The sequence below is a fragment of the Heptranchias perlo genome, chromosome 21, assembly GCF_035084215.1.
Source record: "Heptranchias perlo isolate sHepPer1 chromosome 21, sHepPer1.hap1, whole genome shotgun sequence".
Classification (NCBI taxonomy): Eukaryota; Metazoa; Chordata; class Chondrichthyes; order Hexanchiformes; family Hexanchidae; genus Heptranchias; species Heptranchias perlo.
In genome coordinates this window covers 45,769,352-45,794,545 of record NC_090345.1, presented here as the reverse complement: position 1 = coordinate 45,794,545, position 25,194 = coordinate 45,769,352, and the positions used below count along the sequence as shown (strand labels likewise).

General features: G+C 43.5%; 1 protein-coding gene across 1 annotated transcript in view; it reads right to left on the bottom strand.

Annotated features, from left to right (window-relative positions):
* Nucleotides 1-25,194, bottom strand: part of reep3b (receptor accessory protein 3b) — a 71,139-nt gene that overhangs the window by 8,788 nt on the left and 37,157 nt on the right. The window contains exons 3-5 of the mRNA XM_068002615.1: nt 9,195-9,271; nt 4,837-4,957; nt 3,205-3,318 (exon numbers count right to left, since the gene is read on the bottom strand). Coding sequence (XP_067858716.1) covers nt 3,205-3,318; nt 4,837-4,957; nt 9,195-9,271 — 312 coding nt within the window. The remainder of the gene's footprint in view (nt 1-3,204; nt 3,319-4,836; nt 4,958-9,194; nt 9,272-25,194) is intronic.

The following is a 25,194-nucleotide window of genomic DNA, read 5'->3' as shown; positions in this document are numbered from 1 at the left end:
AAACTGTGGGCATCAGATGAGAATAGGGTCAAAACTTAGATGCGATGGCCACCAGAGTCAAATATCTGACAAGGCGCTCATGAAGAATCGCCACTTGGCCAAGCGGATAACCATGGAAGTGCACCCAGCATTGGTCACTCCCTGCAACATAGGGGATGCAAGAAGAGAAAAGCCAAATGCTGATCTCATTTCATAAATTTATTTTCAAGAGTTTACCAATATATAAAACACAACAGTGGAATGCAGCACACAGTTGCATCACAACAAGCTGCACAGGAAACAGTCTATTTTCTACAAAAGATATATACATAATCCAAAGTACGTACCAATAGCCGCTATTTTATTAGAAATAAGGGAAAGATAAATTTACAAAGAAAAATACTGCAGGGAGAAATTAACTTATTTACATGCGGTGTTACGAAAGCCCTGTTTTTTGTCAACACCGTTTGGATGGTCTTAGTACAAAAGCAGCACTTACAGGTAAAAGCAGAAGCCGCTTTTCATTACAATTATCTTTTACTGGCACAACCTTATGATGACGTTTAAGCAACTGAACAGTACTGTATCCTCTAGAGTGAGCACGAGCAAGAGAGAGTTTTAAAATGGATGTGAACGTTTTAAGTGGGAAACTCCAAACCGCTTTAGTGTTTTACATAAAATTTGTAGACCAAGACCAATACCAAAATTCCTCAGCGCATGAAGCAACAAGCTCCAAGATCGACGTTGACAGGTGAAGGGTTGGGTTTTATACAGTCTCCAAGATTTGCATATGTTGTTGGTAAGTTAGACTATGGCAATCAAAAGACTTCAACTTCCAAACTCAAAATTCAATCTTTTTCTATTTTTTTTTCAATTTGCATTCCATTAACTGCCTGCCTCAAAATGATTAAAATAAGCTCCAAAAGTCTCCATGCATGCTTCAATTTTCAGATCGACTACAGTTCAAATAGTTGTAAATAGTTTTGAAATTCCACTCGAGTCCCAAAACATCTACATTTAAAAAAAGCTCTGCGCAGGAATACTAAAAGTGTAATGAAAATTGAAGTTGCAAGGCTACCCAAGAGAATATCATGCAGTTAGTAGCTTTGAAAGCCAGCAATACAAGCCCATTTTATTACAATCTTCCTAACTGTAACATATCCAATTTTAAGGCCAAAACGTAATTAGTGCCATTCATCCATAACTTAAGTACAGCAGCAATTAACCATGTCAAACTATTTATGCCAATAGTCTCATTACCTCAACTCGACTGGGCCAGTACAACAGCAGAAAGCTGAGCAATAATCCTGCAAGATAGTTTGCGAGTATAGGCAAGAGAAAGCAATACCATAGTTAGAATAAAGACAGAAGGGAAACAACAAGCTAGGTAAGAATGTAACATTTTCCATAAAACTGTGGATGGAGAATTGAAGTATAGCGACAATAAACCATATTCTTAATATCATAGTAGGTACAGCACAGGATGAGGCCGTTCAGCCCATCGTGCATGTGCCAGCTGTTTGAAAGAGCTGTCCAATTAGTCCCATTCCCCAAAGCCCTGTAAATTTTTTCCCTTCAAGTATTTATCCAATTCCCTTTTGAAAGTTACTATTGAATCTGCTTCCATCACCCTTTCAGGCACTGCATTCCAGACCATTGCAACTCGTTGCATTAAAAAAAAGTTTCCTCATGTCGCCTCTGGCTCTTTTGCCGATCACTTTAAATCTCTGTGTCCTCTGGTTACCGACCCCTCTGCCACTGGAAACAGTTTCTCCTTGTTTACTCTGTCAAAATCATTCATGATTCTGAACACCTCTATCATATCCCCCCTTAACCTTCTCTGCTCCAAGTAGAACAACTCCAGGTTCTCCAATCTCTCCACTGAACTGAAGTCCCTCATACCGGGCACCATTCTAGTAAATCTCTTATACACTCTCTCTAAGGCCTTGGCATCCTTCCTAAAGTGAGGTGCCCAGAATTGAACACAATACTCCAGCTGAGGCCTAACCAGTGATTTATAAAGGTTTAGCATAACTTCCTTGCTTTTGTACTCTATGCCTCTATGCATAAAGCCCAGGATCCCATATGTTCTTTTTTTAAAACTGGTCCTGCCACCTTCAAAAATTTGTGTATGTGCACCCCCAGGTCGCTCTGCTCCTGCACCCCCTTGAAAATTGTACCATTTAGTTTATATTGCCTCTCCTCATTCTTCCTACTAAAATGCATTACTTCCCAATTCTCTGCGTTAAATTTCATCTGCCACGTGTCTGCCCATTTCACCAGTCTGTCTATGTCCTCCTGAAGTCTGTTACAATCCTTCACATTGTTTACTACATTTCAGAGTTTCGTGTCCTCTGCAAGCTTTGAAATTATACCCTCTAAACACAAGTCCAGGTTATTTATATATCAAAACAGCAAATATAGGCATCAACTCTTGAATCATTAAATGTCCTCAATAATGACATACCTTAAGACAAAGTCTAAGATTTAAAATGTAAATCTATTGAAAACAAAACTTCCTAGAGGTTAAGGTTTGTGGGGGAGGAGGATCTTTACACAAAAAAGATTACAAACATCTGTTTCTACTGCTTGCTTTGCTGTATCTTGAGTGCTTGACAGGGTAGATGCTGAGAGGATGTTCCCCCTGGCTGGAGAGTCGAGAACTAGGGAGCATAGTCTCACGATAAGGGGTCGGCCATTCAAGACTGAGATGAGGAGGAATTTCTTCACTCAGAGGGTGGTGAATATTTGGAATTCTCTACCCCAGAGGGCTTTGGATACTGAGTCATTGAATATATTCAAGACTGGGAGAGGAAGATTTTATTGTCAAGGGAAATCAAGGGATATGGGGATCAGGTGGGAAAGTGGAGTTGAGGTTGAAGATCAGCCGTGATCTTACTGAATCGCGGAGCAGGCTTGAGGGGCCGTATGGCCTATTCCTGCTCCTATTTCTTATGTTCATATCTTTCATTGTGCACTACCTATTAACAATGCATACTCATACAGCAAGTACTAGAACTTTGAAAAGCAAACATTAAACCTTACAGGTACACAGAGCCCAATTCATCCTGGAAGCAGGACGGAATAAATTCTAAAGGGCCTAACATATATGTTATATTCAGATGTTAAAACGCTATGGGATTTCTGCAAGGATTTAATCCAGGCCTTCAACTTTCGTAGTTTCCCGTGATCTGAGACTCTACAACAAGGGCAAGCGTTACTTACCTTCACTGCAGCTGACACAGCAGCAGTTGCAGCCAAGTTTAGACCTTGCTTTCCAAATTTCACCATAGTGTCATAGCTTCGATCTTTGGCTTGACTAATGTAGTCATCAATATCCTGTAACAAAACAATTCAACTTATATGAACCTGCACCCTCATTTAGTATTGTTGAAATGTTAGTTTCAACATTAAAGCATACAGAATCCTTTTATGCAGGAAAAAATGTGTGTGCGAGATACGGCTACAAATATGTTTCCAAAATTAAAGATGGGAGAACTAAAAATGTCATTTAAATGTTAAGAAAAGAAAGAACTTGCATTTATACAGCACCTTTCATAATCTTAGCTCATCCCAAAGTGCCTCACAACCAATCAAGTATTTCAGAAGAGTGGTCATTATAGTAATGTAAGAAATGTGTCAGCCAATTTGTGCACAGCAAGGTCCCACAAACAGCAATGTAATAAATGACCAGATGATCTCTTCTCGTGGTGTTACCAGAGAGATAAACGTTGAGAACTCCCCTGCTTTTCTTTATGCCATTGGACCTTTTATATCCATCTGACAGGGAAGATGGGATCTTGGTTTGACATCTCCTCTGACAGTGCAGCACTCCCTCAATACTGCACTGAAGTGGATTATGTGCTCCAGTCTCGAGAACGGAGCTTGAACCCAGAACCTTCCAACTCAAGGGGAAAGAGTACGAGCACTGAGCCAAGGCTGACACTTGGGTGCATGGAAAGGGAATTGGCTATGGACTGGATGCTGCAGTGGGTTAAACATTGTCCTTTCACTTTACAGCTGGGCTTGAATTAAACCTAGACTAATGGGATGAAAATTTCTTCTCGATTACAAAAGTCCTGAGAGAATTTGGGCATGGCTCAACCCATTTGGCATGGGTCCATAATCTGGCACTAATTGGCGATGTCACTCAGGGTCATAGGATGGCTATTGGAAATCAAAAATGTTGCACTTGTGCATCAGGTGGTGTTCTTGAGAGGTTGGGGCTGATATTTGCTGCAGGCCAGAAGCAGCTTAATCTGCAGCTAGCCATTCCATACCTGACCTCAAAGCACTCAACACCCCCAAGCTTGGGAAGTGTACCATTTCCCAGCACCAACAATTCTCATCTGCAAGAGGCCAAATGCACTCTCACTGCTGCCATTCAATTAAGTTATTCCTCACTGTACAATAAGCAAGCCATTTTTCATATGTAGCAAATTGACATTCCTATTGATTATAAACTTTAAAACACATTACATTTAAGGTTAGTTTGCCACCCTTAGTTACATTGTTATTTTTGTAGTTCCATGCATTATTCTTGAATGCAAATTTTCAGTTTAGTAATTGTTGCTAGTATGAGCACATTTCACTGGCAAAGTAGCAACCAGCCAGCATTGGGAAACACAAAACTAAACAAGGTTTTAAAATGTCTAATTTAACAAAACTGCCAGTGTACTAGATTTTCCTTCTGACTGTGGCACGCCTTTAGTTTGTCTGTCTTTGTTCTAGCAACCAATACTCGGTGCAGATAAATCTAGCAAATTAAAATGCTTTCACCAATATGATATAGTTAGAATTGGGAATATATTAAGAACTGACACTGTGTTTAGACTTAACAGCAACTGAAATACTTACTCGTTCGCGGGAGGAGAGAAGAGGATGCAGAAACTTTCTGTAAAGTAAACTTGCACCTCGAGTGTATGGAGATAACAACCAGATAACAAATGCCACTTTAAGTTCATAATACAGTGGAAACCTGCAAACAAAGAGCAACGCTTATAAAACTAAATATAGTGTCAAAGAGACCAGGTTAAGAAGGCATTTAGTTGCATACTGACAAAACTAGAATCACCCTGGTTACTTTCTGAACTACTTACTCCAGGCCTGCTTAGTTCTGTAAAATGTAGCAGCAGCTGGACCCATTGAAATGTATCTAAGCTGGAAACAGTGAAAATAATTTTCCAGAAGGTGCTAAATCTGTATTTCTGCAATTTCAGTTTCATACAACTTCCCTCCCCAACGAGCCAGGAAGTATGGTACAATAACAAACATACAAATCATAGGCAAGTTTTTAAAATAAGTACTTAGAAAAAATTATCCTGGAGAGAGTCGTCTTCATTCTTTAAGAGAGGACTTTCTCCTAACACTGTCCTAGATCACATTCTGCAAACACCACGTGAAGGACCATCACACTGGCCCTCCACGTTGCATCATTCTCCCCCATAGTATAAAAACATGCAGAACATTAGCTCCCTTTTAACTAACACCATGCTAACAAAAGAGCACTACAAGGCTGGGAGGCAGTATAGTGTGCATAGGATAACCCTTTTTGAAGAATAAGTAAGATTTCATTCAGCTTCTCCACACATCTCTGGAGACTGAGCCAGTTGTATTCAGGAGAACATGGAGAAAGGCCCTTGCTGGGAGAAGGGGCACAGCGACTCCTGCCACCAGGGAATATTAGCCAAGTTCAAACAGTACCGTCTGGGAAAGGCATGCAGGCTATAAACACATACCAGTCCATTAGCAGAGATACTATTTCAAGGATGCCTCATAAGCAGCTTTGGGGCAGGTAGAGTGACCCGACAAAGCCATTGGGTTTCTTAACAGAGCGGAGACCGCATTGAAGAATACACTCCCATCAGCCATTTGCTGACCCCATGGAATCATCGGGAATAATTAAAAGGTCAGTGTTCTGCAAGCATGCATACAGTGGAAGCACTGTGCTAATTCTGATTTATATGGGAATGAATAAACTTCTTATTCCAGATGGAAATGGGATACTATCTTTGGCAAGAAAATTAAATGGGACCTAAGTATCACTCTGAGGATCAGATCAAATAAGTCTGATTGATAACCTCACCATCTCGGAGTAAATAACATCTTCCATGAGAAATTAGGTTCACACAAGCCGCGATTCAAAGAAGGATTCATTAATTATTGCAGAACCAAATTAAGATCCCAAATCTGGATGAAAAGTAACCAGTTGGAATTCAATTTACAAATAGCCCTGATCTATTTTTAAAATCTCTCTTTTCTCTTACCCCCTCCCTGTCCCATGCCTCCTGAGCTGGCCTGTGCCAAAAGCTTTACTAATATCGGAACACCTGGCGTCTACTGAGTTCCCTCATTTATTGAATTCAATCCATACGTCCTCAGAGTCGTCCAACAGATTTGTCAGAAATGACCTCCCACCTAAAAAGTCATGCAGAGTCTCTCTCGTTAGTCCATGTTTCTCGAAGCGCTTCAACATTTCCTCTGCGGAAGGTCTTGTTTTATCTATCACAGGTATCACATGCATTGCCTTATAGCTACCAGTATTATCTTTAATACCTTTTGCATAAATTATGTTTGCCCTTCACAAATCCTGGGCCTCTTACAAGTTTCTCTTGAATCCCTGTCAAGATGCAATCATTTTATTGGCCATTTCTTTAAAGTAGTAGTCCAGGTACCATCCCCTCACTTAGCGCTCGGAGCTGTACCTCCTTATTGGCAACGTACATGGCAAACACTCCAGTCCACTTAATTAGATATTGGGAACGTATTAAGCCAAGCAACATGGACATCTCTGTGGGCCAGTTCTGGCTAAAGCAGTGCTGAAGTAGTGCTTTGGTCAATGCAGAAGGCACAAGGTGACACAGAAGTTGGGACGACATTGAACGTGAAAATACTCATCTGGAGGATGGCTACTTTCAGTGAGTTGAAAGAGGATCTGGTCCAGGTGGATTGGAATCAAACATGGCAGGCAAAACAGCAAATGAGCAATGGGAGGCCTTCAAGGAAGAGATAGCTCGGGCACAGACTAGACATATTCCTATGAGGGGAAAAGGAAGGGCATCCAAAGCTAAAGCGCCCTGCATGACTAAAGATATAAAGATTAAAATGAAATAGGAAAAGGAGGCTTAGGATAAATGTCAGGTTCATAATTCAGAAGAAAACCAAGCTGAATAGAGAGTGCAGGGGAGAACTGAAAAAGTAAATAAGAGGGGGCAAAAAGAGAGTATGAGAATAGATTAGCATGTAACATAAAAGGGAACTCAGATGCCTTTTATAAACATATAAATCGAAAAAGGGTAGTCAAAGGAAGGGTGGGGCTGATTAGGGACCAAAAAGGAGATCTTCTTGTGGAGGCAGAGAGCATGGGTGAGGTACTAAATGAGTACTTTGCCTCAGTCTTCACCAGAGAAGAGGATGTTGCCAATGTCACAGTAAAAGGAGAAGGTAGTAGAGAAATTCGATAGAATAATAGATAAAGAGGGGGTACTTAAAAGATTGGCAGTGCTTAAAGTAGAAAAGTCACCCGGTCCAGAGGGAAGTATACAGTGTTGTCCCCCAGGGGTCATATTAGGGCCGCTGCACTTTTCGATATATATTAAACGACCTGGACTTGGGTATACAGGAAATAATTTCAAAGTTTGCAGATGACACGAAACTCGGAAATGTCGTAAACAGTGAGGAGGATAGTAATAGACTTCAGGAGGACATAAACAGACTGGCGAAAGAGAGATATATGGCAGATGCAATTTAACACAGAAGAGTGAAGTGATTCATTTTGGTAGGAAGAATTAGGAGTGGCAATATAAACTAAATGGTACAATTTTAAAAAGGGGGTGCAGGAACAGAGATCTGGGGGTGCACATTCACAAATCTTTGAAGATGGCAGGACAAGTTGAGTAGGCTGTTAAAAAAAAAATCATATGGGATCCTTGGCTTTATAAATAGAGGCATAGCGTACAAAAGCAGAGAAGTTATGCTAAACCTTTATAAAACACTGGTTAGGCCCCAACTGGAGTATTGTGTCCAATTCTGGGCACCACATTTGAGGAAGAATGTCAAGGCCTGAGAGAGAGTGGAGAGGAGATTTACTAGAATGGTACCAGAGACGTGGGACTTCAGTTACGTGGAGAGACTGGAGAAGCTGGGGTTGTTCTCCTTAGAGCAGAGAAGGTTAAGGGGAGATTTAATAGGTGTCCAAAATCATGAAGAGTTTTGATAGAGTAAGGAGAAACTGTTTCCAGTGGCAGAAGGGTCGGTAACGAGAGGACACAGATTTAAAAGTAATTGGCAAAAGAACCAGAGACGACATGAGATTTTTTTTAAAAAACGCAGCGAGTTGTTATGATCTGGAATGCACTGCCTGAAAGGGTTGTGGAAGCAGATTCAATAATAACTTTCAAAAGGGAATTGGATAAATACTTGAAGGGGAAAAATGTGCAGGGCTGTGGGGAAAGGGCAGGGGAATGGGGCTAATTATGCACAGGCATGATGGCTGTATCACTATAATTCTACGTGCCAGATAGTGTTTCACAAGATTAATTAATAATTCAGTACAGGTTAGTGGGTAGAAATAACTTAACAGCCAAACCACTGCAAAATTGATGAATAAAAACAGATTGCTTCAACTTAATTTTATTTCAATTTTAGCACCTTTACTGAGTGACCAGTACTAGCTTCAAAAAAATGAGAATGCCTTCGCCTTGCATCTTGTATTGTGGGTGTTTATCTGCAAAATTCCACAGTACACAACAACGTAACATACAAAAAGAGGAAAGTTCAAGCAAGTCTTAATCTTTTAAAAAAATATTAAAAAATTACAAAAATCTTCTGAAACTGGCAACTAAAATAAAAACAGAAAATGCTGGGAACACTCAACAGGTCAGGCAGCACCTTTCATAACTATCGTGCACTGACAAAACCCTGGAAATCCGAAAAGGCTAATTAAAATCAACAAATCAAGTGACAGACTGAAGTTGCTGGAAATACACCTGCTGTGGTGTATTATGACACATAATTACAGGTTATGACATTTTGGGTGTTTCCCCCTCATCAACTGACTTCTGATGAAGGGTACACAGCCGCAAAATCTTAAATCTGTCTTTTCTCTTTCTAGAAATTTGTTTTTATTTCCAATTTATAGCATTTGCAGTTCTCTTATTTTAAAACATTTCAAAAGTAGCTCAATAATTTCATTGCATGCCAATTTATAATCTTACCAAGATACTGTGATATCTGCAAAAGTTTCAAGTACCGTGTAAAGAGCAAAAACGATCCAGTACATCATCCAACGAACCTGGAAAATAGAAATGCAGAACATTTTCTAGATAAAAATGCAAAATCCATTTAACAAAACCTTGATCTTTTCTAAAACTAAGCAAAAATTACGCAGCAAACCTTTATGAATCCCAACTTCAGCTTACACCCATGCCCACTGTTTCTTTAAATGGTCAAACAGGTCATGTTAACGAGATTAGCGTGGCAGAGTGAAGGCAAGTTGCTAAGCCAAGTAAGTGATTATATTTAACGAAAGCCCTCAATTTTGGGGCGGGGGGTTGGGGAAGACGAAGAGAGGTAGTTATCCTAGGCCCATCTTGTGCAATGTCTAGTGGCTGGTTTCAGCACTTTCCCTCTCGGTCAAGGATGGTGTGCAGCATGGGTAGAAAGTACATTGGAGAGAGACAGGCCACTAACAATGGCAAAAAGGAATCTACCCATGTCCACTATATGCACCATCAAGTGGTTGACCCAGTTATGTGAATGGCATATATGTAGCTCAAGACATCCAACTCATCAAGTTGTAAAATACTGTGCAGGTGGGATAGATTTGGGGAATGAAATAGCAGGATTTTCCAGGCATTTCCTTGTCAAATACATGACAAACACGTACAATCCAGTGTCGAGTGGCAATTTATTATTCAGGCGAGTGTCCCTTGATATCCCGCTGAGATGCATATATTAATGAACACGCTCAAGATACTACATTCCAAGCAACATTTCTGTCCATTATCATGGAAATTTAAAGTGCAATGCACACACTTTCCAAGATATATATAAAAAGCATTGCTGCTACGTCCCTCAATATCTTAAAATCCATCACCTAACCTTGTAATTTCAGTGGTGTTTCTTAAAAAAGTGATGTGATGGCACTCGAGTACAATCCCGCTTAGCAATTAAAGGATTATTTTAAGCTTCGCAGAATGAAGTAAAATGAATGTGTGCCACGTGGAAATTGTTGCTGTGACAAGCAACCTTAGGCTTTAATTGATGAACTTTCCATGAACCTGGCCATCTGTTTCTCATGCTACCGTTGTATGAGTGGTATGGCTCGACACCAGTTCCTGTTTTGGGCTGGTGCTGTGGTACTGAGTTGTGCTGCTAGCTCCACTTGGCTCCTGGGAGAGAACGAAGCAAATCATGGCACATACATACTTTACATGCAGGCACAGTGCTCAGAGAGCCAGCATCCAAATGCCAGTGAAATCTTGTTAGGGAAGAATCAAATGTCCCTTTTTGATATCTCCCAGCATGTGCTTCTTCCCCCAAACCCTGCAAATGCTTAGGTATATTTCAGTTTTCAACAGCAATGAAGAGTTACACCCAAAACATTAACCCATTTATTTACAGATGTTGACAGACATGCTATGTAGTTATAGCATTTTCAGATATCCAGGTTCTTTTTACAAAGGCCCCATTTACTCATTAATATTAGAAAGTTACAAACAGTTCACAGGAAGCTTTTAAACATTAAAAATAGCAGGTTAATTGCAGTTATTCTACAGCTGGTGTGAAGCACAAGTGGTGTAAGTTGGTCTTACATCTGACATGTAAACCAGAGCTGAACGCAGGCTAGCTTCAATTACGTTTGACATTCTTGTATTGCTGCAAAGCCAAACCAGCGACATTATGTATTATTACCCTACAAGTTACTAGTGGAAAGCAGCAAAGAGAGAAAGATTTTAGGTGACAGTATAAATACACACGTGGATAAACGTCGTTTGAGTTAGAAATATATGAATTAGAAATATATGATGGACACCATTTATTACTATTCTTCCTTCCATTCAGCTGCCCCGAGTCCACACACACCACCTTATGTCACAATTTAGCTACGGTCACTCCCATAATGAGTCCATCAGGTGGTGCACAAGTCGCACACTCTGTGCGAGTTTACATGAATTTCTACAAAAAGCCTCAAATGTTTCCCGTGAGAAAGCCCACTGATCTCTGCTCATCTCCCCCTGAAAATACAGCCAAACAAGAATTTGCCATGTTGCAAATAATGGGCATAAAACCGTATCCTGTAGCCCCAACTTCAAAAACCATACTCCTCAAGTATCACTGCTCTGTTTGAAAGATGATTTCTACCCAAGAACTCGAAAATTTTGCATTTGTTTTGTAATTCAGTATTCCCTTGCTGAGGGTGCAGCTCAACGCACCAATTCAAAGTGTAATTAAAAGATTTAAACACCCACAAATTATTGGCCACTCATTTTACAACACAAAAATCATCCCAATGAAAGCAGCACTCTTACCAGAGTTACTTGTACCAAAAGCGTGAACGCAAACAACTGGTGCTCGTGTTTCTCTTCTTTACCCTTCACCGAAGGGAAGATGCAAAGTAGGGGTGGTATCTAACTCAGATTTAACCTGCTTACAGACTTATTAGTCTTACTTCAATTTCATGTAAAGAAATGGAATCAATCAGGGTTAAACTTAAGAATCATCTGTACAAGAACAAACTAATCTGTATTTATAGTAATAGCAAAAGCTTTTTTTTTTAAAGCTATGTCCGTAGTCAGAAGGCCAGAAAGGGCCACTAAAGGATACTGTGGGGCAGATTCAAACTGATTCACAGGTTATGGCAGAATTGCTAAATGACTATTTTGCATCAGTCTATACTCCTGTAGACGATGCTTAGGTTTCAGATGAGGGGTGCTGAGTATTGAATAGTATTATTAAGATAGATAGTAATGTCATCTTGGATAGATTAGGAAAGCTCAAAATTGATAGGGCTCCAGGTCCGGATAATATCCATCCAAGAGTGATTAAAGAGATGGGACAGGTGCTTTGTGAGCCCCTTGCCCGTATCTTCAATAGTTCCATAGAGTCAGGGATAGTTCCCTTAGACTGGAAGCTAGCTCACAGTTCCTATTTTCAAAAAAGGGGAACTGCAGACCTATCAGCTTGACATCAATTATTGGGAGGATGCCCTTTATGATCACTGGGAAGGGGAAGGGGCCGTTAGAAATAAGAACACAGCTTCTGGAAAAATAGGTCATGCCTAACAAATTTGAGAGAGTTTTTTTGATGAAGTCATTAGGGAGTGGATGAGGATAATCCAGTAGACATTGTCTACCTGGACTTTCAGAAAGCCTTTAATAAGGTAACTCACACTAGGTTACTTCACAAGATAGAATCTTGTGTTATCAGTAGAAATTTGACAAGCTGGATTATGAATTGCTTCAATCCCACAACCAAAAAGTTGTAGTTAACGATGTGGTTCAGCTTGGAGACATGTTACTAGTGATGTCCCCCAGGAATCGGTCTTAAGCCCGCTATTATTCACGGTCTTTATTAATGGCCTGAACAGCGGTGTTGGGAGTATGCTAAGTAAGTTTGCAGATAACACCAAAATCTGTGCAAGGTTAAGATGGTAGAGGAGTGCAATCAAATCCAAAAAGATTTACATGTGCTCGGGGAGCGGGCCACAAATCAGCAAACGGCATTTAATTTAGATAAATGTAGTGTTACGCATGTTGGTAGGGCCAACACAGAATACACGTATCATTTGCAGGGAACAATACTGAAAGAGGTTGAGTGACAAAATGACCTTGCTGTTATTGTGCATTGATCACCAAAGGTTCATGGCCAATATAGAGAAACTGTAGCTAAAGCTAACAAGGTATTGGGTTGTAATAATAGAACCACAGTGTATAAATCTAAGGACACCATTTTGACACTATACAGGTTGCTGGTCAGACTGTATCTGGGGTACTGCGCCCAGTCTTGGTCACATGGTGGGTGATACAATAGCTTTGGAAAAGGTCCAGAGGAGAGCAACAAGAATGATTCCGAGCTTAAAGAACCTCAGCTACTCAGATAGGCTCAAGGACCTTGGTCTATTTATTTTAGAGCAGTGCAGACTTAGAGGTGACATAATAGAGGTCTATAAAATAAAGGGCTGGATAGTGTCCCTATTCATAGATTATTCCAGTTTAACAGGTTGGGAAGGACCAGGGGACACGGGTTTAAACTATGGAAGAGTAGGAATCGACTGGATGTTCGGCAGTTCTTCTTTTCCCAGAGTAGTGAGCCTCTGGAATTCATAGCCGGCTGGTCTGGTGGGTGCTGACTCTCTGCCTTCAGGAGGGAGCTGGACCGGTTCCTGACTGGGGCAGAGATCGCATCATATAGAAGGCAAGTTTCTTTATAGATAACACTCGGTCCATGTGATCTCCTGGGCTGGTTTCAATCGTCTGAGGGGGCCGGAGAGGAATTTTACAGAGTACTTTTTCCCTTATTGGCCCTGGGTTTTTTCTGTTTTCTGGCCTCTCCCAGGAGAACAATGCAGCACTCCCTCAGTACTACAATGAAGTTTCAGCCTAGATTACATGTCTAAGTCTCTGGACTGGGGCTTTAACCCATAACCTTCTCACTCGGAAGCAAGAGCGCCACCACTGATAGCATGGATTCAGAAGGGGAAGATCACACCTGACGAACGTCCTCGACTTCTCTGAGAAAGTGAGCACTCAATTGGACTGTGGTGAGCCCTATGATTTGGTGTATTTCGGCTTGGAAAAAGCTTTTGATAAAGTTCCACACAAAAGGCTGTTATTAAACTCAAAGCTGTGGGAATTCAGGTTAAACCCTAGGAATGGATCAGAAACTGGCTGATGGGTAGGAAACAATGAGCACACATTGGAGGAGTCATGTCAGAGTAGTGGGGAGGGGGTAGAGTGGGGTACCTCAGGACTCAAGGTTGGGATGACTACTGTTTCTAATTTACATAAATGATCTGGATTCAGAAACTCAATGCAAAGAGGTCAGATTTATTTTGCAGATGATACCAAACTAGGAGGGTCAGTGGAATCAGCTCAGAGATTGGAGAATGAGTTGGATAGAATATGTAAGCAGGCAGAACGACAGATGAAATTTAATGCAGATAAGTACTGTATATAGAAAGGAAAAATAGGCAACACATATAATCTATAACGGTATTGAAATAGCTAAGGACGAAGCTGTGGGAGATCAAGGTGTCTTAGTAGATTCAATGCTAAACATGTCCAAGCAATGCAAAGCAGCAAACAACAAAGCTAAGTGAGTGTGGAACTACATAGCTAAAATAGTAGAATATAAGTCAGATGAAAGTAATCATCAAACTGTAACAGTGCTCTAGTCAGGCTGAACCCAGTTCTGGTCCAAGAAAACAAGGGAGACAATCAAGTACTGGAGGCAGTGCAGGGAAGAGCCACAAGGCTGAACTCTAGTGTCAGGGATCAGAGTTATGAGTAAAGACAGGAGACTCGGGCTTTTCAGCCTAGCAGTTATCATCTACAATTATCGTGTGATATTACTGCAGTTCCAAAATCAAGACTGTATGCCTTTCGCCACTTTTTCCTTTTATTCAAGGAAACTCCAATAGTTAAAGTTCTACATCAGGATATTGCTAACAAAATAAATGCAAACTGCGTGCAGTTTTGGTCTCCTTATCTTAGGAAGGATATACTTGCCTTAGAGGCGGTGCAACAAAGGTTCACTAGATCAATTCCTGGGATGAGAGGGTTATCCTATGAAGAGAGGTAGAGTAGAATGGGCCTATGCTCTCTGGAGTTTAGAAGAATGAGAGGTGATCTCATTGAAACATAAGATTCCAAGGGGGCTTGACAAGGTAGATGCTGAGAGATCGTTTCCCCCGGCTAGAGAGTTCTGGAACTGGGCGGCATAATCGCAGGACACGGGGTCGGCCATTCAAGACTGAGATGAGGAGGAATTTCTTCACGCAGAGGGTTGTGAATCTTTGGAATTCTCTACCCCAAAGGGCTGTGGATGCTGAGTCATTGAATATATTCAAGGCTGTGATAGATAGATTTTTGGACTCTAGGGGAATCAAGGGATATGGGGATCGGGCAGGAAAGTGGAGTTGAGGTGGAAGATCAGCCATGACCTTACTGAATGGCAGAGCAGGCTCCAGCGGCCATATGGCCTACTCCTGCTTCTATTTCTTATGTTTTAACAACTTGTTTGCTTCTTTGTTCAATAGTCCATGCGAAGCCCAGTGACTGAAAGCCTGTTCTGTTTTACATAACCCTCCAAGTAACAATATGTCACCCAATACTGAGCCTAGAAATTACTGTCCGTTACTTCAATGCTACCATTAGTCCACTTTTAAATGGAGAAAGGAACATTAGAACACTCAGTATCTGCTAACACTATCAAAATTATTTCTGGGCTTTGGTGCTGAAATTAAGCACCAATAGTACAGTATTAAAAAAAGGAATTACAGTGATTATCATAAAACTCTACAATCTTCATCAGAAGATGGCTGCTCAGGTGATCTTGGTCTTGTGTGATTTGCCATCTTACGCATTTGAAGCCAGATAGGGGGAAATTCCTTGAGGTATCTGTTGGTCTCCATCTCAACTCCAGTGAAAATAATGACCTCCACCTCCCCCTAGCCTGAAAAATGACTGTGGAGATGCCGGTGATGGACTGGGGTTGACAATTGTAAACAATTTTACAACACCAAGTTATAGTCCAGCAATTTTATTTTAAATTCACAAGCTTTCGGAGATTTTCTCCTTCCTCAGGCAAATGTTTCAAGATCTCCTTGAAGCCTACGCATTTATACATATTGAACAATAATACATGGTGTTTACAGACTGCCCCTGCAACTGCCCGTTGCCAAGGCAATCACCGTGTTCAGACAGAGAGGTGTTACCTGCAGAACCTCCGAATACACATTCAACAAAAAAACAAACAGGGAAAAAAAACAGAGAAAAAAAAACAGAGAGAGGCAGAAACATCCGGAAGGCAGAGAGAGCCAGCAAATGACCCATTATATTAAAAACAGATAACATTTGTTCGCTGGTGGGGTAACGTGTAGCGTGACATGAACCCAAGATCCCGGTTGAGGCCGTCCTCATGGGTGCGGAACTTGGCTATCAATTTCTGCTCGACGATTTTGCGTTGTCGTGTGTCTCGAAGGCCGCCTTGGAGTACGCTTACCCGAAGGTCGGTGGATGAATGTCCATGACTGCTGAAGTGTTCCCCGACTGGGAGGGAACCCTCCTGTTTGGCGATTGTTGCGCGGTGTCCGTTCATCCGTTGTCGCAGCGTCTGCATGGTCTCGCCAATGTACCATGCTCTGGGGCATCCTTTCCTGCAACGTATGAGGTAGACAACGTTGGCTGAGTCACAGGAGTATGAACCATGCACCTGGTGGGTGGTGTCATCTCGTGTGATGGTGGTATCTGTGTCGATGATCTGGCATGTCTTGCAGAGGTTACCGTGGCAGGGTTGTGTGGCGTCGTGGACGCTGTTCTCTTGAAAGCTAGGTAGTTTGCTGCGAACGATGGTCTGTTTGAGGTTGGGTGGCTGTTTAAAGGCGAGTAGTGGAGGTGTGGGGATGGCCATAGCGAGGTGTTTGTCCTCATTGATGACATGTTGAAGGCTGCGGAGAACATGGCGTAGTTTCTCCGCTCCGGGGAAGTACTGGACGACAAAGGGTACTCTGTTGGTTGCGTCCCGTGTTAGTCTCCTGAGGAGGTCTATGCGATTTTTTGCTGTGGCCCGTCGGAACTGTCGATCGATGAGTCGAGCGTCATATCCCGTTCTTACTAGGGCGTCTTTCAGCGTCTGTAGGTGTCCATCGCGTTCCTCCTCGTCTGAGCAGACCCTGTGTATTCGCAGGGCCTGTCCATAGGGGATGGCCTCTTTGACGTGGTTAGGGTGGAAGCTGGAAAAGTGGAGCATCGTGAGGTTGTCCGTGGGCTTGCGGTAGAGTGAGGTGCTGAGGTGCCCGTCTTTGATGGAGATTCGTGTGTCCAAGAAAGAAACTGATTCTGAGGAGTAGTCCATGGTGAGCTTGATGGTGGGATGGAACTTGTTGATGTTATCGTGTAGTCTCTTTAGTGATTCCTTGCCGTGGGTCCATAGAAAGAAAATGTCGTCGATGTATCTGGTGTATAGTGTTGGTTGGAGGTCTTGTGCAGTGAAGAAGTCCTGCTCGAACTTGTGCATGAAAATGTTGGCGTATTGGGGTGCGAATTTGGTCCCCATGGCTGTTCCGTGTGTTTGGGTAAAGAACTGGTTATCGAAGGTGAAGACATTGTGATCCAGGATGAAGCGGATGAGTTGTAGGATGGCTTCCGGAGATTGGCTGTTGTTGGTGTTGAGTATTGATGCTGTCGCAGCGATGCCGTCATCGTGGGGGATACTGGTGTATAGTGCCGAGACGTCCATCGTGGTGAGAAGTGTTCCTGGTTCAACTGGTCCGTGGGTACTGAGTTTTTGTAGGAAGTCTGTAGTGTCGCGACAGAAGCTGGGGGTTCCCTGTACGATGGGTTTCAGGATGCCCTCGATGTATCCAGAGAGGTTCTCACACAGGGTTCCGTTGCCTGATACGATGGGACGTCCGGGTGTGTTGGCTTTGTGTATCTTTGGGAGGCAGTAGAAGTCTCCCACGCGGGGATTACGTGGGATGAGAATGCGTAGGATGCTTTGAAGGTCTGGATCGAAGGTCTTGATCAGTTTGTTGAGCTGGTGGGTGTGTTCTTTGGTCGGATCTGCGGGTAACCGTCTGTAGTGTTCCTGGTTGTCCAGTTGTCGGTATGCTTCTTTGCAATAGTCTGTTCTGTTCTGTATGACTATGGCTCCTCCTTTGTCCGCTGGTTTGATGACGATGTTGCGGTTGGTCTTGAGAGCGTTGATGGCGTTGCGTTGTCCTCGGGTGACATTCTGGACTGTCTTCTGAGTGCGGCTGATGAATCTGGCATTGACGCATTTCCTGACAGCTTGAGCATACATGTCCAGCTGAGGGCAGCGACCCTCCGGAGGAGTCCAGTTTGACTCTTTCCTCTTCGGTTGCTGTACCGCAGATCCCTCTGTCTGCTGTTCCGGATCGTCGATTGTCTCATTGGGTTCGCTGCTGAAATCTTGGGGTTTGTGGTAGAATTCGCGCATTTAGACACAGACATCAAGTTTTTACAGAGCTGCAAGAAAGCAGACAAGATCCCGAAAGGACTCCAGATCACGAACCCACTCAAGTCCACATACAACTCGGATTACGCTGAGAGACTCTGCCGCCGTACCTCTCGCACACTCCGCAACCATCTCATACACCAACTCTACAGCAGACGCCACAACCTCGAAACCAAGATAGAGTCCATACTCTCAACCTGTACTCAGGACACAGCAGACCAGCTACGTTATACCGCCAAACAGACGAGGCAACGGAACTACGCTGCCTACATGAAAACCAAGAGCAGGAAGCTTGAGAAACTCGGCATCACCACCAGCAACGACCAAGCTTCCCCTGGTACCACGGTTGCAACCACAGGGAAGTCTATTGTCAATTTATCCGACCACACCCTTCAACCAGACGAAATCGAAGTTCTCAGCCGAGGGCTCAATTTCTGCCCCACTACCAAAATGGACCCCACTAGTCTCGCGGCGGACACAGAGGAATTCATCAGGAGAATGAGGCTCCGGGAATTCTACCACAAACCCCAAGATTTCAGCAGCGAACCCAATGAGACAATCGACGATCCGGAACAGCAGACAGAGGGATCCGCGGTACAGCAACCGAAGAGGAAAGAGTCAAACTGGACTCCTCCGGAGGGTCGCTGCCCTCAGCTGGACATGTATGCTCAAGCTGTCAGGAAATGCGTCAATGCCAGATTCATCAGCCGCACTCAGAAGACAGTCCAGAATGTCACCCGAGCACAACGCAACGCCATCAACGCTCTCAAGACCAACCGCAACATCGTCATCAAACCAGCGGACAAAGGAGGAGCCATAGTCATACAGAACAGAACAGACTATTGCAAAGAAGCATACCGACAACTGGACAACCAGGAACACTACAGACGGTTACCCGCAGATCCGACCAAAGAACACACCCACCAGCTCAACAAACTGATCAAGACCTTCGATCCAGACCTTCAAAGCATCCTACGCATTCTCATCCCACGTAATCCCCGCGTGGGAGACTTCTACTGCCTCCCAAAGATACACAAAGCCAACACACCCGGACGTCCCATCGTATCAGGCAACGGAACCCTGTGTGAGAACCTCTCTGGATACATCGAGGGCATCCTGAAACCCATCGTACAGGGAACCCCCAGCTTCTGTCGTGACACTACAGACTTCCTACAAAAACTCAGTACCCACGGACCAGTTGAACCAGGAACACTTCTCACCACGATGGACGTCTCGGCACTATACACCAGTATCCCCCACGATGACGGCATCGCTGCGACAGCATCAATACTCAACACCAACAACAGCCAATCTCCGGAAGCCATCCTACAACTCATCCGCTTCATCCTGGATCACAATGTCTTCACCTTCGATAACCAGTTCTTTACCCAAACACACGGAACAGCCATGGGGACCAAATTCGCACCCCAATACGCCAACATTTTCATGCACAAGTTCGAGCAGGACTTCTTCACTGCACAAGACCTCCAACCAACACTATACACCAGATACATCGACGACATTTTCTTTCTATGGACCCACGGCAAGGAATCACTAAAGAGACTACACGATAACATCAACAAGTTCCATCCCACCATCAAGCTCACCATGGACTACTCCTCAGAATCAGTTTCTTTCTTGGACACACGAATCTCCATCAAAGACGGGCACCTCAGCACCTCACTCTACCGCAAGCCCACGGACAACCTCACGATGCTCCACTTTTCCAGCTTCCACCCTAACCACGTCAAAGAGGCCATCCCCTATGGACAGGCCCTGCGAATACACAGGGTCTGCTCAGACGAGGAGGAACGCGATGGACACCTACAGACGCTGAAAGACGCCCTAGTAAGAACGGGATATGACGCTCGACTCATCGATCGACAGTTCCGACGGGCCACAGCAAAAAATCGCATAGACCTCCTCAGGAGACTAACACGGGACGCAACCAACAGAGTACCCTTTGTCGTCCAGTACTTCCCCGGAGCGGAGAAACTACGCCATGTTCTCCGCAGCCTTCAACATGTCATCAATGAGGACAAACACCTCGCTATGGCCATCCCCACACCTCCACTACTCGCCTTTAAACAGCCACCCAACCTCAAACAGACCATCGTTCGCAGCAAACTACCTAGCTTTCAAGAGAACAGCGTCCACGACGCCACACAACCCTGCCACGGTAACCTCTGCAAGACATGCCAGATCATCGACACAGATACCACCATCACACGAGATGACACCACCCACCAGGTGCATGGTTCATACTCCTGTGACTCAGCCAACGTTGTCTACCTCATACGTTGCAGGAAAGGATGCCCCAGAGCATGGTACATTGGCGAGACCATGCAGACGCTGCGACAACGGATGAACGGACACCGCGCAACAATCGCCAAACAGGAGGGTTCCCTCCCAGTCGGGGAACACTTCAGCAGTCATGGACATTCATCCACCGACCTTCGGGTAAGCGTACTCCAAGGCGGCCTTCGAGACACACGACAACGCAAAATCGTCGAGCAGAAATTGATAGCCAAGTTCCGCACCCATGAGGACGGCCTCAACCGGGATCTTGGGTTCATGTCACGCTACACGTTACCCCACCAGCGAACAAATGTTATCTGTTTTTAATATAATGGGTCATTTGCTGGCTCTCTCTGCCTTCCGGATGTTTCTGCCTCTCTCTGTGTTTTTTTTTCTCTGTTTTTTTTCCCTGTTTGTTTTTTTGTTGAATGTGTATTCGGAGGTTCTGCAGGTAACACCTCTCTGTCTGAACACGGTGATTGCCTTGGCAACGGGCAGTTGCAGGGGCAGTCTGTAAACACCATGTATTATTGTTCAATATGTATAAATGCGTAGGCTTCAAGGAGATCTTGAAACATTTGCCTGAGGAAGGAGAAAATCTCCGAAAGCTTGTGAATTTAAAATAAAATTGCTGGACTATAACTTGGTGTTGTAAAATTGTTTACAATTGAAAAATGGCTGTGCCGGGACTCTGCCATTTCTGGGAGTTCCTGCAGGGCCTAGTAACGGGCAGAACTTCCATCCACCCTTTCCTTGGGCATCCACAGTAAGGAGGCAAGGACTCCCATTACTGCAAATTCCTGCACTTTGCCTATGTGGACCCAGTGTAAAACCAGGTCAGTATGTTGAGAAGAAGTGTAATAATCTCCAATCCCAGCAGAAACTGGTTCAATTGAGGGGGAAAGGGGGGAGGGGGTGGGTTGAGGGGAGGAGATCCAGGTCAAGATTGGAGCCCGGAACCTCAAAGATGAGGGATTCTCTTCTTTCCTCCCTTAAAAGGAAAAGTGAAAGCAGCCTCCTTACAAAGCCAGCCACAGAAGGACCAGTCACCGTCCCCCAGCTGCCCACTTAAAGCACACGATAATAACCCTCCCCCTCCGATGCAAATAGACCACTTTTCATGGCCCCCTGAACTTGGGTGGAGTCAGAAACAATGGGTGGGTCTGCACAGCCCAGCGCTTACACCAGGAAGCATTTGCATTTTGGGGCCTAGGATCTCGCACGCTCCTTTGGATTCCAGAAGGGAAGAGGTGCTCCATTTAGTTTCACAGCATTAAATTTGTCATGTTTGAGACAAGGAGCACTGTTCTATTTGATTTCTCGTTATCCTTCATCAGATCATAACATAATTGTTTGCCTCTTCACTAAATATGTTGTATAGGTGGAAGATATGTTGATGAGGATTAAACATAATGTATTTAATCCTCATTCATACATCAAACTCCATAAATAAAAAGTGGTTATGCTCAAGACTATCCCAGTATACCCTCCATTACACTGGTGCTTACTCATTATTTTAATATTCAGTCCACATCAATGCATTAAAAGAAAAGACTTGCATTTATGCAGCGCCTTTCACAACCTCAGGACGTCTCAAAGCACTTTACAGCCAATGAAGTACTTTTGAAGTGTAATCGCTGTTGTAATGTAAAAAATGTAGCAGCCAATTTGCTCACAGCAAGGTCCCACAAACAGCAATGTGATAATGACCAGAAAATTAGTTAATCAGTTTTTGTTTTAAACTGATGTGGTTGAAGAATATTGGCCAGGACATTAGGGAGAACTCCCCTGCTCCTCTTTGAAACAGAATCACAAAGATTACAGCAGGAAGGAGGTCATTCGGCCCATCGAGTCCATGCCGGCTCTATGCAAGAGCAATCCAGCGAGTCCCACTAGCCCTATCCCTGTAGCCATGAACATTTTTTCCTTTCAAGTACTTATCCAGTTCCTTTTTGAAAGCCACGATTGAATCTGCTTCCAACATCCCCTGCCCCCCCCCCCGGCAGTGCATTCCAGATCCTAACCACTCGCTGCATAAAAAAGTTTTTCCTCATGTCGCCTTTGGTTCTTTTGTCAATCATTGCAAATCTACGTCCTCCAGTTCTTGACCCTTCCACCAATTGGAACAGTTTCTATTCTGTCTGGACTCATGATTTTAAATACCTCTATCAAATCTCCTCTCAACCTTCTCTATTCCAAGGAGAACAATCACAGCTTCTCCAGTCTATCCACATAACCAAAGTCCCTCATCCCTGGAATCATTCTAGTGAATCTTTTCTGTACCCTCTCTAAGGCCTTCACATCTTTCCTAAAGTGTGGTGCCCAGAAATGGACATAGTACTCCAGTTGTGGTCGAACTAGTGTTTTATCATGACTTCCTTGCTTTTGTACTCTATGCCTCTATTTATAAGTGTAAGGAATCTTACAACACCAGGTTATAGTCCAACAAATTTATTTTAAAATCACAAGCTTTCGGAGATTATCTCCTTCGTCAGATGATTGAATGAAAAGGTTCTCAAATCGCATATCTTATACGATGTTGGGACAGCATCACACCAATCAAAAGGTGTCGTTGTTATTCAAACAGGCCAGTCACGGAGAACAGCACGTCCCAGTACACTCGATATACATTGTGTCTTTTACACAGGCAGGCAGAAAGAAACTCAAAATGGCAGAGAGAGAGAGAGAGAATTTTAAAAAACATATAAATTTTTTCCCCCTTTTTGCTGGTGGGGTTACGTGTAGCGTGACATGAACCCAAGATCCCGGTTGAGGCCGTCCTCATGGGTGCATGGTACATTGGCGAGACCATGCAGACGCTGCGACAACGGATGAACGGACACCGCGCAACAATCGCCAAACAGGAGGGTTCCCTCCCAGTCGGGGAACACTTTAGCAGTCAAGGACATTCAGCCACCGATCTTCGGGTAAGCGTTCTCCAAGGCGGCCTTCGAGACACACGACAACGCAAAATCGTCGAGCAGAAGTTGATAGCCAAGTTCCGCACCCATGAGGACGGCCTCAACCGGGATCTTGGGTTCATGTCACGCTACACGTAACCCCACCAGCAAAAAGGGGGAAAAAATTTATATGTTTTTTAAAATTCTCTCTCTCTCTCTCTCTGCCATTTTGAGTTTCTTTCTGCCTGCCTGTGTAAAAGACACAATGTATATCGAGTGTACTGGGACGTGCTGTTCTCCGTGACTGGCCTGTTTGAATAACAACGACACCTTTTGATTGGTGTGATGCTGTCCCAACATCGTATAAGATATGCGATTTGAGAACCTTTTCATTCAATCATCTGACGAAGGAGATAATCTCCGAAAGCTTGTGATTTTAAAATAAATTTGTTGGACTATAACCTGGTGTTGTAAGATTCCTTACATTTGTCCACCCCAGTCCATCACCGGCATCTCCACATCATGGCTTCTATTTATAAGAACATAAGAAATAGGAGCAGGAGTAGGCCAATCGGCCCCTCGAGCCTGCTCCGCCATTCAATAAGATCATGGCTGATCTGATCCTAACCTCAAATCTAAATTCATGTCCAATTTCCTGCCCGCTCCCTGTAACCCCTAATTCCCTTTACTTCGAGAAAACTGTCTATTTCTGTTTTAAATTTATTTAATGATGTAGCTTCCACAGCTTCCTGGGGCAGCAAATTCCACAGACCTACTACCCTCTGAGTGAAGAAGTTTCTCCTCATCTCAGTTTTGAAAGAGCAGCCCCTTATTCTAAGATTATGCCCCCTAGTTCTAGTTTCACCCATCCTTGGGAATATCCTTACCGCATCCACCCGATCAAGCCCCTTCACAATCTTATATGTTTCAATAAGATCGCCTCTCATTCTTCTGAACTCCAATGAGTAGAGTCCCAATCTACTCAACCTCTCCTCATATGTCCGCCCCCTCATCCCCGGGATTGACCGAGTGAACCTTCTTTGTACTGCCTCGAGAGCAAGTATGTCTTTTCTTAAGTGTGGACACCAAAACTGTATGCAGTATTCCAGGTGCGGTCTCACCAATACCTTGTATAACTGCAGCAATACCTCCCTGTTTTTATATTCTATCCCCCTAGCAATAAAAGCCAACATTCCGTTGGCCTTCTTGATCACCTGCACACTAACTTGTTGATTTTCTTGCACTAGGACCCCCAGATCCCTTTGTACTGCAGTACTTTCCAGTTTCTCGCCATTAAGATAATAACTTGCTCTCTGATTTTTCCTGCCAAAGTGCATAACCTCACATTTTCCAATATTGTATTGCATCTGCCAAATCTCCGCCCACTCACCCAGCCTGTCTATATCCCCCTGTAGGTTTTTTATGTCCTCCTCACTCTCCACTTTCCCTCCCATCTTTGTATCATCTGCAAACTTTGATATGTTATACTCGGTCCCCTCCTCCAAATCGTTAATATAGATTGTAAAGAGTTGGGAACCCAGCACCGACCCCTGCAGAACACCACTGGCTACTGGTTGCCAGTCCGAGGATGAACCATTTATCCCAACTCTCTGCTTCCTGTTAGATAACCAATCCTCCACCCATGCCAGAATATTACCCCCAATCCAGTGATTCTTTATCTTGAGCAATAATCTTTTATGTGGCACCTTGTCGAATGCCTTCTGGAAGTCTGAATACACTACGTCCACTGGTTCCCCTTTATCCACCCTGTACATTATGTCCTCAAAGAACTCAAGCAAATTTGTCAGACATGACTTCC